We start from the raw sequence: 14,443 nt of genomic DNA, 5'->3' as shown, positions 1-14,443 counted from the left end.
AACCTTTCATTCGACTAGAGCCCTGGCTCTATATGAGTTTCAATCTATCCACTACTTCTCCCAAAGAATTGCCAAGGAAATGGAGGGGCATGAGTTCGCCAATAACCTCTTCCAGACTATTTAGTCTGGCTGCATTGTACCACTCAAGGTGGAGACCTGTCGGACTGTCGAACAAGGCACCCTAAGCTCCCGTGGGCACTCATGGTGACAGACTCATGCTCTGACCTGGATTTCAATCGCGACAGTCGATAATTCACAGCAATTCCCTTGTGGTTTCTGTGTATTGAGACGATGTCGCATTGAGGGCTTCCTGGACATCCTCATCGTAAGAGCCTTGAGTCGGAATCTTAGAGCATACATTAATCTCTTGGAAAGTAGCTCCTTTCTCTGACATAATGTCAGGTGGAAAGCGTCCCTTGATATTTTTGACTTGAGAATCCTTGACCGACTTGGAACAGAAATAGGGGTTCTGCTTATAACACAAATCCTGGCCCATAAGTAGACCCCTAAAGACTAATAATAGCATATACTGTTCATATGGATTATGAATTTTATGATGCAAAGCTGGTGTCGAGGTGTGTTCGTGGGGTCGTTTATTTTTAGCAGCCAATGATTAACGGTTTCGGACATGGAACCTTGCCCGATTCGGCTGATCTAGCTAGCACTCGGATAGACTCAAATAAGGAAAAAATTTGCTACAATGTGCAAACCAGGCTTGATGGTCTAGTGGTATGATTGTCGCTTCGGGAAGATTTTATCTGCCCCCTCGAGAGAGGAGAACTGTGACAGGCCCCGGGTTCGAATCCCGGTCAAGCCCGTGACCCTATTGTAATCCTTTTACCATTTTGTTTTGTGATAATATGTTGCCTAAGGCGCCCGTGAGGTTACTTTTAATTTTTGCAGTTCCTGTGCACCAGTTATCATTTCCAGGCTTAGCGAGGTTAAGCGAACCCCTAGACGTTGCCCAACCTCAGTTGTTCCCCTTATCAAGCCGCCTTTGAAGACCGCACAACATTCAAAGGGATTTGGCCCGGGGCCAGACACACTTCTCCTCTCTCGAGGGGGCAGATAACATCTTCCCGAAGCGACAATCTTACCACTGGAGCATTGAGCATGCCCTGCCGGCATGGGCCAACTGTTTATGAAGGTTCAGCGCAGAGAAATCGAGTAGAAAGCCAAATGTATATAATATAGTGCCTCTCATACCTCATGAATGAGAACATTGTGTTCCCAGGAAAGCGTTGAGTAGTAAGCATCAAGCTCCCTTCGACATTGACCCCTCCACAACTCCAAGAAGCTCAGATATGAACAACCTGCGGTACAATGAAGCTTTATTATACTTGTAGAAATAGTACATTCAGGGCTCAGGATCATTTGAAAGTTCAAAATCGTGAAGGAGAGTGAGTTGTCATGTGATTACCCCACCTACCTCATTAGGTCAGGGGCTGTGCCGCTGATCTCAATATCGCAACTTCCTAACTTCCTCATCAATCGCCATCACTTTCAATTTCGGAGTCTACGACATTCCCGCTCCCCATAATCTTGACGTATTTCTATCGGTTGCGAAGTCCAGATGTTTGAAAACGAATTGGAGGATAGCAGACAGAAGGAGTGGTGTCAGTGGCTATGCTACCACTGAGCAGCGGACGTCGACTTTCGAACCGCAACGGTGACTAAAGCATGGAGGAATGACAAGTGCGATTGCGTCAGGATGCTGGAGGGGAAACTTGATTGTCCAGTCGACCAGGCACATTCCAAGGCCCGCACGTCAAGATATGCTGCGAGATAAACATCCTTGCGCGCGAAGCCTCGAGGAGCAACAGCACTGCCCAGATATTCTTCCCTTTTTTCTTTCTCCCTCTACAATTCGCAATTGTACCAATCACTTTGGAACATCAATCTGGCCTCATCCATATCCCCAACATATTGGAAAGTTCCTAACGCAGTGCAAATGCGCTCTCTGAGGAGCATAAATTGGGTGCTCCGAAGAGCTTACATAGGGGTGAAGTACGGTATGCCCAGGAGCTAAGCCCCTGAACACGTGATATAGGCACGTACAGGGCACTAAAAGGGGGGCCCTAGTGCCATACAACAGTTCCTAAAAAAAAAAGTCCACCCTCATCTGCGGAAGAGGCAGAGCCGAGGCGACCTGATGTGTCATTGTTTGCCTGCCTTTCGCTCGGTCTCTCCTCACCACGTGCGAACCTTTCCTCGTGATGATTGCCATTTATCTCGATTAACAAATATTCTCATTTGAAAATTTGGGTCACGAGGTGTGTCCCTTAATATTTGGCGTTTTCAAGAAGAAAACGAAGTTTCAATGCTGTTGGGATATTTTCAAGATTTAGTAGTGATGTTGTAGTCTCAATAGCAGAAACACTTGAATGTCACGCGGTATGTTGGATCTCTGCTGTTTTACCACACACTTTCACAAGTTTGGTTGATTGTCGAAGTCCCAGAACGGTGGGGGGGCTTTTTTATTGTGTCACCAGGACTGAGCAAACACGCTCGTTCGAACAGCAAACCCGAAACCTCCTTATAATAACCTAAGAACAGCTCCCCTAAGAACGCCATTGCTAAGCCCTTCTTTCCCAATTCGGGTTTCAGAGTTATTTCCCCCTTGGATTTAACAATCGACGTTCAACCTCCAAGAAAACACTCTCGGTTTCACAAGATGAACAGAGCTTCCGGGCTTGGTGGTGCTGGATACCGTGACGATAAGGCAAAAGATGGCAAGGTATATTCTTGAAGTAGATTTTCCACGAATCTCTTGGCTCACTATTCTGAAAATAGGGAAAACTTTGCGCCAAGTGTGGGGAAACGCACACTTACCAGGCATCCAAGTGCGAAAAGCCGTACCCAAATTTCGATAAGCAAGTATGTGATGAGTGTCTTGAAAATGGCCATGAGTTTGAGGATTGCAAGAGCAAAATTGGGAATCCATGCCCTTTGTGTGGTCATGGAGGTCACAGGAAGCAGAAATGCCCTGTCGTGCCCGGAGGCACAGTTCCGGACAACCTCAGCGTAAATGTGTTAAATCAGTTTACTCCTAATTTCCGGGAGAGATATCTTGCTACTCAAGCAAAGATGACACCACCTGCCATCAACAATCCGACTTCACCAACCTCCCCCTCTCAAGGCCCCGCTGTAATCAAAAGCCCAACAACGTCTCCTCGAAGTTCCCAATCCGGCTTACAATCCCTCGTCAAGGGAGCTGGAGCCTTAGGACTTGGAGAAGTCGAAGACCCAATGACTGCTCGTCGAAAAAAGTGGGCGGAAGCAGAAAAGAAAATGCCCAGACGACAAAATGGCCAGCCTCAAAGCTCGAAAACCGAGAAAATCAAAGCAAACTTTTTCGAGATCACGATTGACCCTAAGGTCAAACTATGCAAGTACAGCATCACCCTTGGGGACACGAATGAGAAGGACTCGGATAGTTCGGATACGATGACCACGAAAGACGGAGAAAAGACACAAGCGGAGCAAATGGACAAGCGCAAGTTGAAGAGGGAGACGAAAAGATTCTTGATCGAGGGTCTGCTGAAGGAAAATCCTCCTCTACACAAGGACTGGGCTACAGATTATGACTCGATCATCGTCTCCAGGGGGCCTCTGTACGAGAAGTCCACTTTATCCGTCGATCAAGTCACGCAAACTCGCCATTATCGCACTGGGCGTGGGAAGGATCCCAAGCAAGTTTTAGTTGAATCTCACGTTACGTACCTTGGAGAGATCAACCTGCAAGGGTTGAAAAACCACGTTGAGAAGATATCCGAGTTCGATAATACCTTTGATGTTTTGAAGTCACTTAACATCATCTCTTGGAAAACTATTAACAGTGAAGAATTTCAAGGAGGTCGCGTTGGGAACAGGTTCTATCCGCTATCGATGGTCGACAGCAATGAAACGAAGAGGGAGACGCCCTTGTATCGCATCCGTGATGGCTTCTTCTCTTCAATGCGGCCTGGAGATGGATCGCTTCTTCTCAATGTGAACACGGTCACGTCAGCTTTCTTTTCACCCATCAATCTCCAAACTTGGATGGAAAAGCAATGGCCCGGACAACTAGACAACAAGGGATTCAGATCGAAACTCAAAAACGTTCGCGTCACATTTGACCTTCATAACCCCAGCCGAATTTGGACGATATGTGGTTTAGGGCCTATGAGAACTTCGGGAACTACTTTCAAGGACAAGACGGACAACAACAAGGAAAAGAGTGTTTTCGCGTACTTGAAGAACAGTAAGTTTTCCTGCTCAATGTACCGGGTTCCCACTGAACTTTGTGCCAGCATACCGAGAATCCCAGTGGACGGAGAAAGACCGGAATGCGTTCTGCATCAATGTCGGCAGCCAAGGTCGAGAAATATGGTATCCAGCTACCCAACTGACTATCGTTGACTGGCAGATTGTAAGGGAGAAAATGCAAGAAGATTATTCTGCTCAAATGCTTAAGAAAGGCGAGAAGCGACCTCAGCAGAATAAAGACAGCATTCGAGATGTCATGGGTCATTTAGGTTTGGAAGCATCATCTTTCTATCAGGTGAGAGAACAGAATTTTCTAAAATCTCTGCAACTAATCAAATATTAGTCGTTTGGACTCAAGCCTACTTTGAAACTGGTGGAGTTGAATGCTTCAACTCTTGGTCAGGGTGGGTAATAAGCCAGTCAGTCAGTCATCAGCTAAGGTATTTTGCTAGCTGATTGGCTTATATAATGGGGGTCAGCTGATTGGCTTAGCTGATTTAGCTGATCAGCAGCTGATCAGTTGAAGATATATTTTTATAAAATTTATATTACTTCAGGTTTAGAGTAATAGCATCCCCAAACGTTTCCATCTGAATTGCCCCTCTCCTCTGCCAGTTCTTTAAGCATTCGTGATGCCATAAGCTCTTACCTGATAGTCTAGAACTCTCAGGAGAAGTTATCTTTGCATAGGAGGAAAATACCCGCTCGCACTCAGAGCTCATAGCGGGAATACTAAGAAAATCATATGCCATTCTAGCAAGATAAGGCCATTCAGACTCTCGTGCTTTCCAATACTCCGTAATGCCCAAAAGATTAGTTGGAGGTTTAGCTAAATATAAGGAAAGCTTATCTCTTGAGCGTATAGGCCTTTCAGGACGTAATAAATTTGAAGGCGCCATCTGATTTAGTATATTCTCTAGATAAGACACTTGTCTTTCAGGCTCCGGGGAATAATTAGTATAACCTATTCCGTTATTCTCCCTATACTCTTTCTCCCAAAGCTTACGTATCTTCGTCTTTATTAAACTAAGAGTACGTGCTTCCCCAGGTAACGTCCAGTATTACTCAAACCAAGTAAACTTGAATCGAGGGTATAGGACCATTAAAGCTGTCTATACAAGAGAGTTATTAGTCTTCTTATACCAAGACGTTATAGTATTCTAAGCTAAAGTAATTGAGCTTTGAATACTAGGATATTTATTAAAATCTCTAGCTTTTGCCTTCTTTTCAAGCTTCTCAAAATAACTAAGAAGGAACTCAAAAACAGGGAGTACTTCCCATAAAGCACCATATAATACCTTTCGTGCTCCGTCTTTTAAATCGTGGTTGCCTTCAAGGTCCTTAGTTAATCGGAAAAGCGGTTCAAGCTGGTTTTTGATAATCTCTAGGGCTCTCTATTTAGCGGCAGTAATATAGTCCTCTTGAAAGATCTCTTAATCGTCAAAATCGTCGGAATCTCTCAAATCATTGGCATAGATATTTAGGGCCTCTTTTAGTTTAAGGGCTCGCCTAATTATTAAATATGTCGAATTCTAACGTATTCCCCTATCTAGAACAAGCTTCTATTACTTGCCTGAAGCAATACCAATATTGGAATCGATTTGTAACTTGGTAAAGATGTCTGATTACTTCCCTGATCCCATAATATATATAACCAAGTTATATAGCTTCCCTAGCTCTTCTCGCTGTCTCCAAAGCTCTCGATACTCTTTTGCTCCTGCTTTAGTAAAATTCTCTTTCTAACTTGACTCGTCTTGCCTAAATAAATAAGCCTCTGTAATAAGGTTAAGGATATATCCCATATAGTATAGTCTTTTCTGAATTGGATTAAATTCCATTTGTTTACCGAGCTCTTATAGTATCGTATTATTATTAGAGGCATTATCAAGTATAAAATAGCCCAAATTATCTTTGTTAATACCAAAACGTTAAAGTAATAGTAGGATTACTATAGCTTAATCTAATAGAGGGGGTTAGTTATGTGATCTCGGAAGTAAATTAAGGTCCGGCCAAAGCGCTCCTATTGGCTAGAATCGCTCGGGAACGCCCGAATAGCGCTATACCGCTTTCGTAAATTATTAATACCACCATACAAAATTCTATTTGCAGCGGTATAAATATAGTAAAAAAAAATTAAACTTACTAATACCACGTTTTCTATAATTAGGGAGCTCTGGTAGCCCAATTAGGCGTATTACATTCTCTCCTTTGCAGTTGACCATATATATAATAATGCCAATAATACTAATTTTCTCATGCTTTAATCCCCAACCGTTAAAAGTATAGTATATTCGTGATTTTGCTATCCGAATCTCTTCTTTGATTTCTGGTTCAAAATAATAAAATATCTCGTTAATCCAGGACTTTACTATATTATGGGTAACCGGTAAAGCATTTGCAGCTTGTATATTAGCAATTTTGAAGGCACGCTTGAGTCGGGAAGAGGCTGCTTTGCGAGACTTAATATTATCTATTATAACCCATTTAACGAACGCATTTATAAATTCCTATTAACGGAACGGTATCGCACGCTCATAGCCTCTATTAACCGGGCCTGAAGCTTGTATACTGTCACTTCCATACTATGCTCTCCATATATCTCCCTGGTAATCGAGAAAGTATTAGGTAAGAAGGTGATTTTCGGCATTTTTGAGAGAGTTACTATTATAGTACCATTCCCGGCCTTTGGAAAATTCAGCGTTATGGTAGCCTGGAAAATTAATAAGCATATATCTATAATATAATAATAAAAAGGGTATACAAAGCTTATATGCCCATATAGTAGGCTCATCTTTTTTACTTGTATCTGTGAGAGTGTATCCAAGCTACCAGACCCAAACAGTCCTCTTCCTCTTGCTAGCACCTGCAATAACGTGTTTTCTTGGAAGCCGTATAATTATAATCGGGCGATCATCGTGCAAAGGCTCTCCTGAAGTATATGGAGAGTAATCAGGGCGTCTATCTTCGGGAGGGGGCTCATAAGGGTTGTAGTTTCGATTATAAGTTAGCACTAGTCGATTGCACCGATCTCGTACGCCCTTCCGTTGCTCCGTAGGCGTACCGTGCATTATTTGGGCGAAGGCATTCGGAATATTTGATAACGATTCAGAAGGACCAATTAATGGATCACGAGAAGCTTGACTAATGGGGGCGGGTGCGGAGTCCATTTTGACGATAATTAAGGAATCAAGTGCGAGGCGTACAAAATAATAAAGAGATTTTCAGTCCATCGCACCTAATTATTAAGGCGATTATTACATAATTAACCCGCTATACCCCCCCAAAAATACCCATTTTGGCATTTTTAAGGGGACCCAAAAATCGCGATATTAGTAAGCCTCAGCTGATCAGCCGCTTATAAGCTAGTATATTTTCAGCTGACTGACTGATATAATAAAAATGGTCCGGCTGAATGGCTTAATAAGCTAGCTGATAAGCTAGCTGATAAGCCGGCTGGCTTATTACCCACCCTGCTCTTGGTCCTCCTAAATTGCTTTTCAACAATGATACCAAGCAACAAAAGACCGCAAGGATCAATAACGGAGCTTGGAATCTTGCTGAGCAATCGTCATTTCTCAAGCGGGGCGTGGCCTGTACGAGTTTGAACGTCATAAATCTGACTGGAAAGGCAGTCCTTGAAGGCTCCATCAACATCATACGAAACGAAATGGTTCGGTATTCGCTAGTAGGCAACGGCATTAAAATTATAGTATCACAACCAGGGGTTCCCCCGAGCCCACCAGACTCACCCAAACCTTCCTCACAAGAGGTCAATGTCTTCAACCAAGGATATCGGGAGGAGTGTCGGAAAATATTTGATGAGACTTTCACCTCGTTGAACCAAGATCCATCTCAAATTCGTTTCATGTTGGTAGTGCTCCCCAAAAGAGACATTCCGCTGTATTCCGAAATCAAACGCTGGGGTGACTGCGAGGTTGGAATCCCAACGGTTTGCATCACCAATGACAAGCTGAAGAAAGTTGGCGATGCGACGCTTCGTGCCAATATCTGGTATGTGTTTTCATTCAGAATACCCTGATTAAGACTAACTGTCAGGCTTTTAGTTTGAAAATCAATTCGAAATTGAAAGGCGTGAGCCACAAAATTACAGGTAGTGTACTTGCAACAAGTGGAGGAGAACGAGGAAAATCTTCCGGTGCTCGAAAAAATACCATGATCATTGGCGCGGATGTGACACATCCGAAAGAAGGACATCAACATAGCTGTCCATCTATGGCAGGTGTCGTTGCAACCGATCAAGATGACTCGAGTTGCTACTTGGGTTCAGCACGGCTCCAAAAAGGAAAGGAAGAGGTAAGGATCCTAGACAAATGTACTGATCTTTGATGACTTCAGACTGACCTTGTACCAGCACATTGTTGACCTGGAGGGAATGATGAAGGAACGCGTCATCGCTTGGTATAACAAAACTAAAGAGGATCGCACCATGAAGACCGCACCCTGGAAAGGGAGAGTTCCTAGTCACTTGTTATTCTACCGTGACGGCGTCAGCGAAAGCCAATATGGAATGGTCTTGGACGAAGAAAAAGACCAGATTCTCGACGGATGCCAACAAGCTTTTGAGGAAGTCAAGAAAGACTTCAAGAATAACAAATTCAGAAAGGGTGAAAGGTGGATGCCGAAATTGACGCTCCTAGTTGTAACGAAACGGCATCACGCTCGCTTCTTCCCGCACAAGGAACTCCAGAAAAATGAAGCAGGAGATAAGAAAATTGACTTAAGCCTCACCTCCAGCAAGATCATTGATACCACAGTAGTTGATCCATTCTATCGGGACTTCTACCTTCAAAGCCACCACAGCGGCCTTGGCACAGCTCGTAGTGGCCACTATGTTGTTCTCTATGATGACAATAACTACGCCCTCCTAGAACTCCAGCAAATCGTAAATCACTCTGTATTCCATGTATCTGAAATTCCCACTCTCATGCTAATGTCAACGTAGACGAATAACCTCTGTTACACAAGTGCCCGAGCCACCAAGGCAGTCTCGGTCTGCATTCCAGCACGTTATGCAGATCTCCTTTGTGATCGTCTCAGATGCTACATGAAGCCTGCTCTTGACGGACTCCTCAACAACGACAAGGATGAAGGAAAGCCCGTCGGCCATTCCAAAAAGACGACGTCGCCACAGAAGAAGTCATCGCCGAGACTCTCTGTATCAGCTCCCGCGGACACATCCGAGGATCTGAGTTATATCAAGGCGCATGAGGAAGATTCCCGGGTCTGGAAGGCACCTAGACAGACCAATGACACAAGGAAGAATCCTTGGAGCGCGGCTCTTGATAAGTGTATGTTTTATGTGTAAAATTTCAGCCTTATGTTTGGTGTTTTGGGAGGAAAATTTTGCAAGTGCTTTGAGTTTCTGGCTGGTTTGAACTCTAGCTCTTCAAGTCAAGTCTTCTCATTTTCTTTTCGCTTGTTATCGTTCTTGTTTTGTATTGGTAGTTCTGTTTGATTTGCCGGGAATAGTTGTTGTACTTGTTCCTGCTTAACATTGTTCAATGGCGTTAGGTTTTGGCGTTCGTGGTTTAGGTCTCACTCAACTGTTGATGCAGGCGTACTGTATGTTAAATTTAAATTTGATATTGCTTTCTGAAAAGGGTTGTAAACAGCCGTGTTGTCTCTCCTTCACCTAGTTATGTTCGGGCATTCCATCGCGGGCGCTTCATTGTCCCACGCCTTGTCGGAGATTGTGCCACCCCCGGCTTGGGAGTCACTTTGAGCCAACGCAGTCCCGAAACCATCTGCTCTGCCCTTGGATATTCGGTTTCGTACCAAGAATTTGTCGATTCACACCTCTTCTTAGAGGTATTTCGGCCCAAACCTTTCCGGAAAGAGATAACGGCCGTATTAGGACGAGAGGATCGACCCAAGAAAGGTATGTAAATCATGACTATTATGCAAGAAATCTGAAGGCTAAAACTATTTGAGCTAGACTTGAAAACGCTAATCCAGGTCTTTCTTCTGACGAGAAAGCCATCCCGGATTTCTTAGAGTATTTCGACTCATTCCTTTCACATTCCTAGTTGTCAGCAAGAAGGAGATCCAAAATTGACCTTCCTACTACCTTAATCTCAACCCTTTTCGTGAGATGCAACATTGTTTTTGGCTTTAATTCTACCCCATCTAATATTGGATCGAACCCCCAGACTTGTATGGGAACTATGTCCCAGGTGCCAATACTCTTGGTGTTCGGACCATGGATTCTTAGTATGTTATATCTCTTGCTTCCCTTGTCTCTAGTTAGCTTTATTACAAAACCAACTTATTGAGGCTAGGTACCTTGAGACACAGCCTATCAAGGAGTTCTTTCGCTGCAGCAGGCAGTTCAGGATCTACACATAATTCGGTCCCATCCTTGGTGGGTTAGCCTTTTGAAGCATCTTCCCCAATTTCTCCAAAACTTTATCGATTTCTTTTATGTCCTCCAAGCTTTTTTTTGGGGAAATGGAAGCTCGTTGGAATCGGCCATAGGGACCACTGTCTGCCGGATCTTCTAGAGGAGATGCGTTGGGGAATCAGAGAAGGAGGATGAGACTTGAGGAGAGATAATATTATTATCCAAGTGACCAGTAGTCCTGCGGCAGAACAGTCATAACCTGTATATTCGGGTCAGATGTCTTCTGCTCTGCGAGGATATCACGGTGCCTTTGACTTACGGTACTTCTATCCACCTCGCTGCTTTCCTAAGGGTGGCGACGAGGTCGAGCTTGGAAGGGCTAAGCGAGCTCAGATCGACCCCGAATTCCTCAGGCACCAGCGCAAAACAGCGGAGGGTTTTATTTCACGTGATGGCGGTGCGGGAAACTTGTGATTTCACATCATGCTTTTGTACGTAACCAGGGACCACATGGCATGAAGAATCGCTTCCACTTGATGGAAACTTAAGTTGTTGTGGTGCCAACAACTCTCTTTTGAGTCTAATGAATATTGGAGCGTCCTCAACACTTGACAACCGATTTCGAATCCAATTTTCGAATCCCGTGGTTGGACGTCCAGCAGCTCCGAATCGAGCATCGTCATTTAGGGGATCCGGACCATCGAATGACAGAGCCAATAAGCTGTGAGGATTCAAATATTTTGGGTTCAATAATCCAGAATCCTTGGCCATTGAGGTTCGAAGAAAGTTCAAGGATTCTGCTAGTGCCGAACAGCACACAGGTAGCCAACGTTTTGATGTAGTTCTGGGAACAAAACCACGCTCTAAAAGCCAAATTAGCGTTTGGAAAAACCCAGCCCTAAGGTAAATTGATATAACTTATCTCTTAAATTCCTGGTATGGGCCAATGCTGACGAGATAACCCCAATTTGACGACTTTGTGCAAGTTGCAAATTTGAGCCATCTCTTTGACGCAGCGGCTTCACATATAAATCCTCAGTCGAATCGGCCAAGCTTTGGATGATGTTTCTGATTTCATTCGAGATCTTTCGGCAGGAAACGGGGGTTTCAATTGGTGGCGCGCCTTGGGTTTCCGAATTCTGACTCAAATGATTCAACAATATGTCCGTAAATAAAGCAAAAGCATCGATATTGGACAGTTCAGGTGCCAGTTGCTTTTCATTTGCTACAGCCTTTCTTGCTCTGTCCGAATTGTAATCAAAGGAGGCGAAAGCTCGGAGAGTGTTTGAAAATGACTTGGTACCACCAAGCATGACCACCCCGAATCTTCCATAAGTGAGAGACGTTCAATGTTTAAGCTCGCAGGCCCAGTGGGAACTTTCCGGTCCAAGCTAGTGAAATGTTTTGATGTCCTGCACTCGCGAGGATTTTAGAGCGGGGATCGAAGTGCGATTACTGGATTGTTCGAAAGCATTCGATCATTGAAGTACCCGGTGCAACGTCGCTGTCTGCAAAAATCAGTCTTGAATGAGTAAAGTAAAGAAGCAGTTGCTTACCTCCTCGCTCTCTCAATATAAAAAGTCTAAAGGGATTGTCAATACTAAGCCTCTATTGCGTAACCTGTCTACTTTACCAATAAACACGATATTCGTGTTACTCGTAACCTAATACAATGCCATGATCCTGGTAGACCGTTCAACATCCTAAACGCCATCTAGGGTATCTCTCGTGTATAAAATCCCGCCTCCATTCATCAAAGCCCACCCAACACTTCAACTCCCCCTTTCAGCCCCTAAGCATGAACCGCAATCTGCACATGCGGGTAGACCTGCACCAACCTCTGCCACAAATCCGGAAACTCTTGAATCAAAACCTGCGGATCGAACGCCATGGCGACAAAGAACGTAGCCACACCACTCTTGATCGGCACCAAGAAGATATTGGCGATCTGGAGGCCGACAAGGAAGGCGAAGGCCATAATTACGGCGGTGAAGGCGTCGCCGTCGTTGTAGGCGGGCTTGGTGAAGGAGACGTAGAGATAGGCGAGGAAAGAGCAAACGTAGGCAACGAAGACGGCGCCCATGGTGAGGACGGGATTGATGAGACATTCGTTGACGAGAGCATCAATGCCACGGTCCCTCATCATTGTCCAGGTTGTCTGGCTCAGTCAGCATATGATATATGTAAAGGGGAAGTGACGTACCTTAGCGGCTGGTATATATGCCTTCCCGTACAGGGCAATGTAGGAGAAAGCATATTCGTTGATGAATTGAACAGCCCAATCAAGAAGACCGATGAAGCATCCCAAGATGCAAAAGAAGATTTGGCCCATGAGGTTTCCTTGCGCTGCCTCATTTTGTTGGGCAATCGAGCATGCCTGGCGGAGGAATTGGATAATGGCAACGATCAAGCTTCCAAAGCTGATACTGCCAAAACTGTAGGTCATTGAACGCTTGAAAGCTCCTCGAGTTGCTCCTTTCGGGAATCCGCTTGGCTTGTTGGCGCAGAAGTACCACGAGCCATAGACACCTGAGATAGTGCAATGCATCACGTTCTTGATGACTTCTGAGATCCAGTATGAGGCGAAGGTGATGAAGACCAGAAGTCCAATGACCTTGCCCTTGCTGCAGCTACCGCCACTGGCATCACAGCCGGGTTGCCCTGGGTAGTATTTCGCATATACCGCAACTAATGTCACGGAAAACCATGCTGCATACGCAGTCGCCACGAGCCCACCCACCAACGAGACAATGAAGACATGTCCATAGTTCTTGGCGACATCAATCACGGTCTGGAGCATCAGGACCGAAAAGGGTATTCGTGGGATCCAGCTGATAAAGCAGATTATGTAGAAAACCGAGAAGATGAGGAAGACAATGGCTGCGCTGTAGTAATGTCTGGCGAAGTATACGACCGCTGTGCCAATGCCAAGGACGATTTGAAGGATACCAGTGATCCAGATGGCTCTGCAATGGCCTGTCAGTCTTCCACCACTTGATTGGGGCTTTGGAAACCTACTGCTTCGTAAACGCGCGAATAATCCAGAAGTATGCGAACGAGAAGCAAAATGCTACCGCTAGGATGAAAGCACTGTATAAAGTCAGCCTCCATCACCAGCCCGTCTCGCGAAAACTAACAAGAGAATGATAGTATTGCTATTCAACGCAACGCTGTTTGCAGAGCCACCGTTATAGATCCCACTCCCCTGATTTGTAGTTGCATAGCCACGAATTGACAAAACCGAGACCGCAGTGAATCCACAAAATGTCAAGATAAAAAGCACCGAAGCCCATACGTCATTGTATTTTGGCCGATCGATTGTGAACGTCTGATCGAAGCCCATCTTCTCGCCATTGCCGGTGTCTGGTTGTTTGCCATAATGGGGAGGTCGTTGAGGGTATTGCTGCGGTGGAGGGGCTTGCTGTTGGTACTGCTGTGGTGGGGGAGCTTGCTGCTGGTATTGAGGTTGCTGAGGAAGTGGAGAATGAAAACTCCCCCCTTGCGCTACAGCATAACCGTACGGCTGCTGCTGGTATTGTCCCTGCTGCTGTGCGCCAATATCCTGGTGGCCTTCCTGATAATACGCGTCTGCGGCGCCTCCATGTTGAGGTTGATTGTACGCCATAGTTGCTATCCTTCCCAAACGCGTTGCGTCGTGAGAGTGTCTTCAGTATTTCTGCTGCAATCAATACTTCCACCAAATGTGAATAAGAGAGAGAGAAGAAGAAGAAGGCGATTCTGCAGAGAAAAGAGGTGAAGTGTCTCCTACCAAGGCGCTACCAAGCTAGCCAAGCTTCAGGTCTCAGTTTCCGTTTGCTCATGGTGCTTTCCTGA

At 45.0% G+C, this 14,443-nt stretch overlaps 1 protein-coding gene and 1 non-coding gene across 2 annotated transcripts; one reads left to right on the top strand and one right to left on the bottom strand.

Annotated features, from left to right (window-relative positions):
- The first annotated feature begins 712 nt into the window (after positions 1–712).
- K444DRAFT_t39 lies at positions 713–817 on the top strand. The gene has a single exon. It is a non-coding gene; the product is annotated as a tRNA-Pro (tRNA).
- An 11,584-nt stretch (positions 818–12,401) lies between these two features.
- On the bottom strand, positions 12,402–14,234 carry K444DRAFT_637576 (DUF580-domain-containing protein; the record flags this gene model as incomplete). Its single annotated transcript, XM_024884141.1, has 4 exons — positions 12,402–12,767; positions 12,813–13,575; positions 13,628–13,699; positions 13,747–14,234. 4 exons carry the CDS (start codon positions 14,232–14,234, stop codon positions 12,402–12,404), a joined length of 1,689 nt encoding a protein of 562 aa, XP_024727073.1.
- Between the last annotated feature and the right edge of the window lie 209 nt (positions 14,235–14,443).

The sequence above is a fragment of the Hyaloscypha bicolor genome (genome assembly GCF_002865645.1).
Source record: "Hyaloscypha bicolor E unplaced genomic scaffold K444scaffold_183, whole genome shotgun sequence".
Lineage (NCBI taxonomy): Eukaryota > Fungi > Ascomycota > Leotiomycetes > Helotiales > Hyaloscyphaceae > Hyaloscypha > Hyaloscypha bicolor.
The sequence above is the reverse complement of the archived record's forward strand: the minus strand, read 5'-3'. Positions and strand labels throughout refer to the sequence as shown.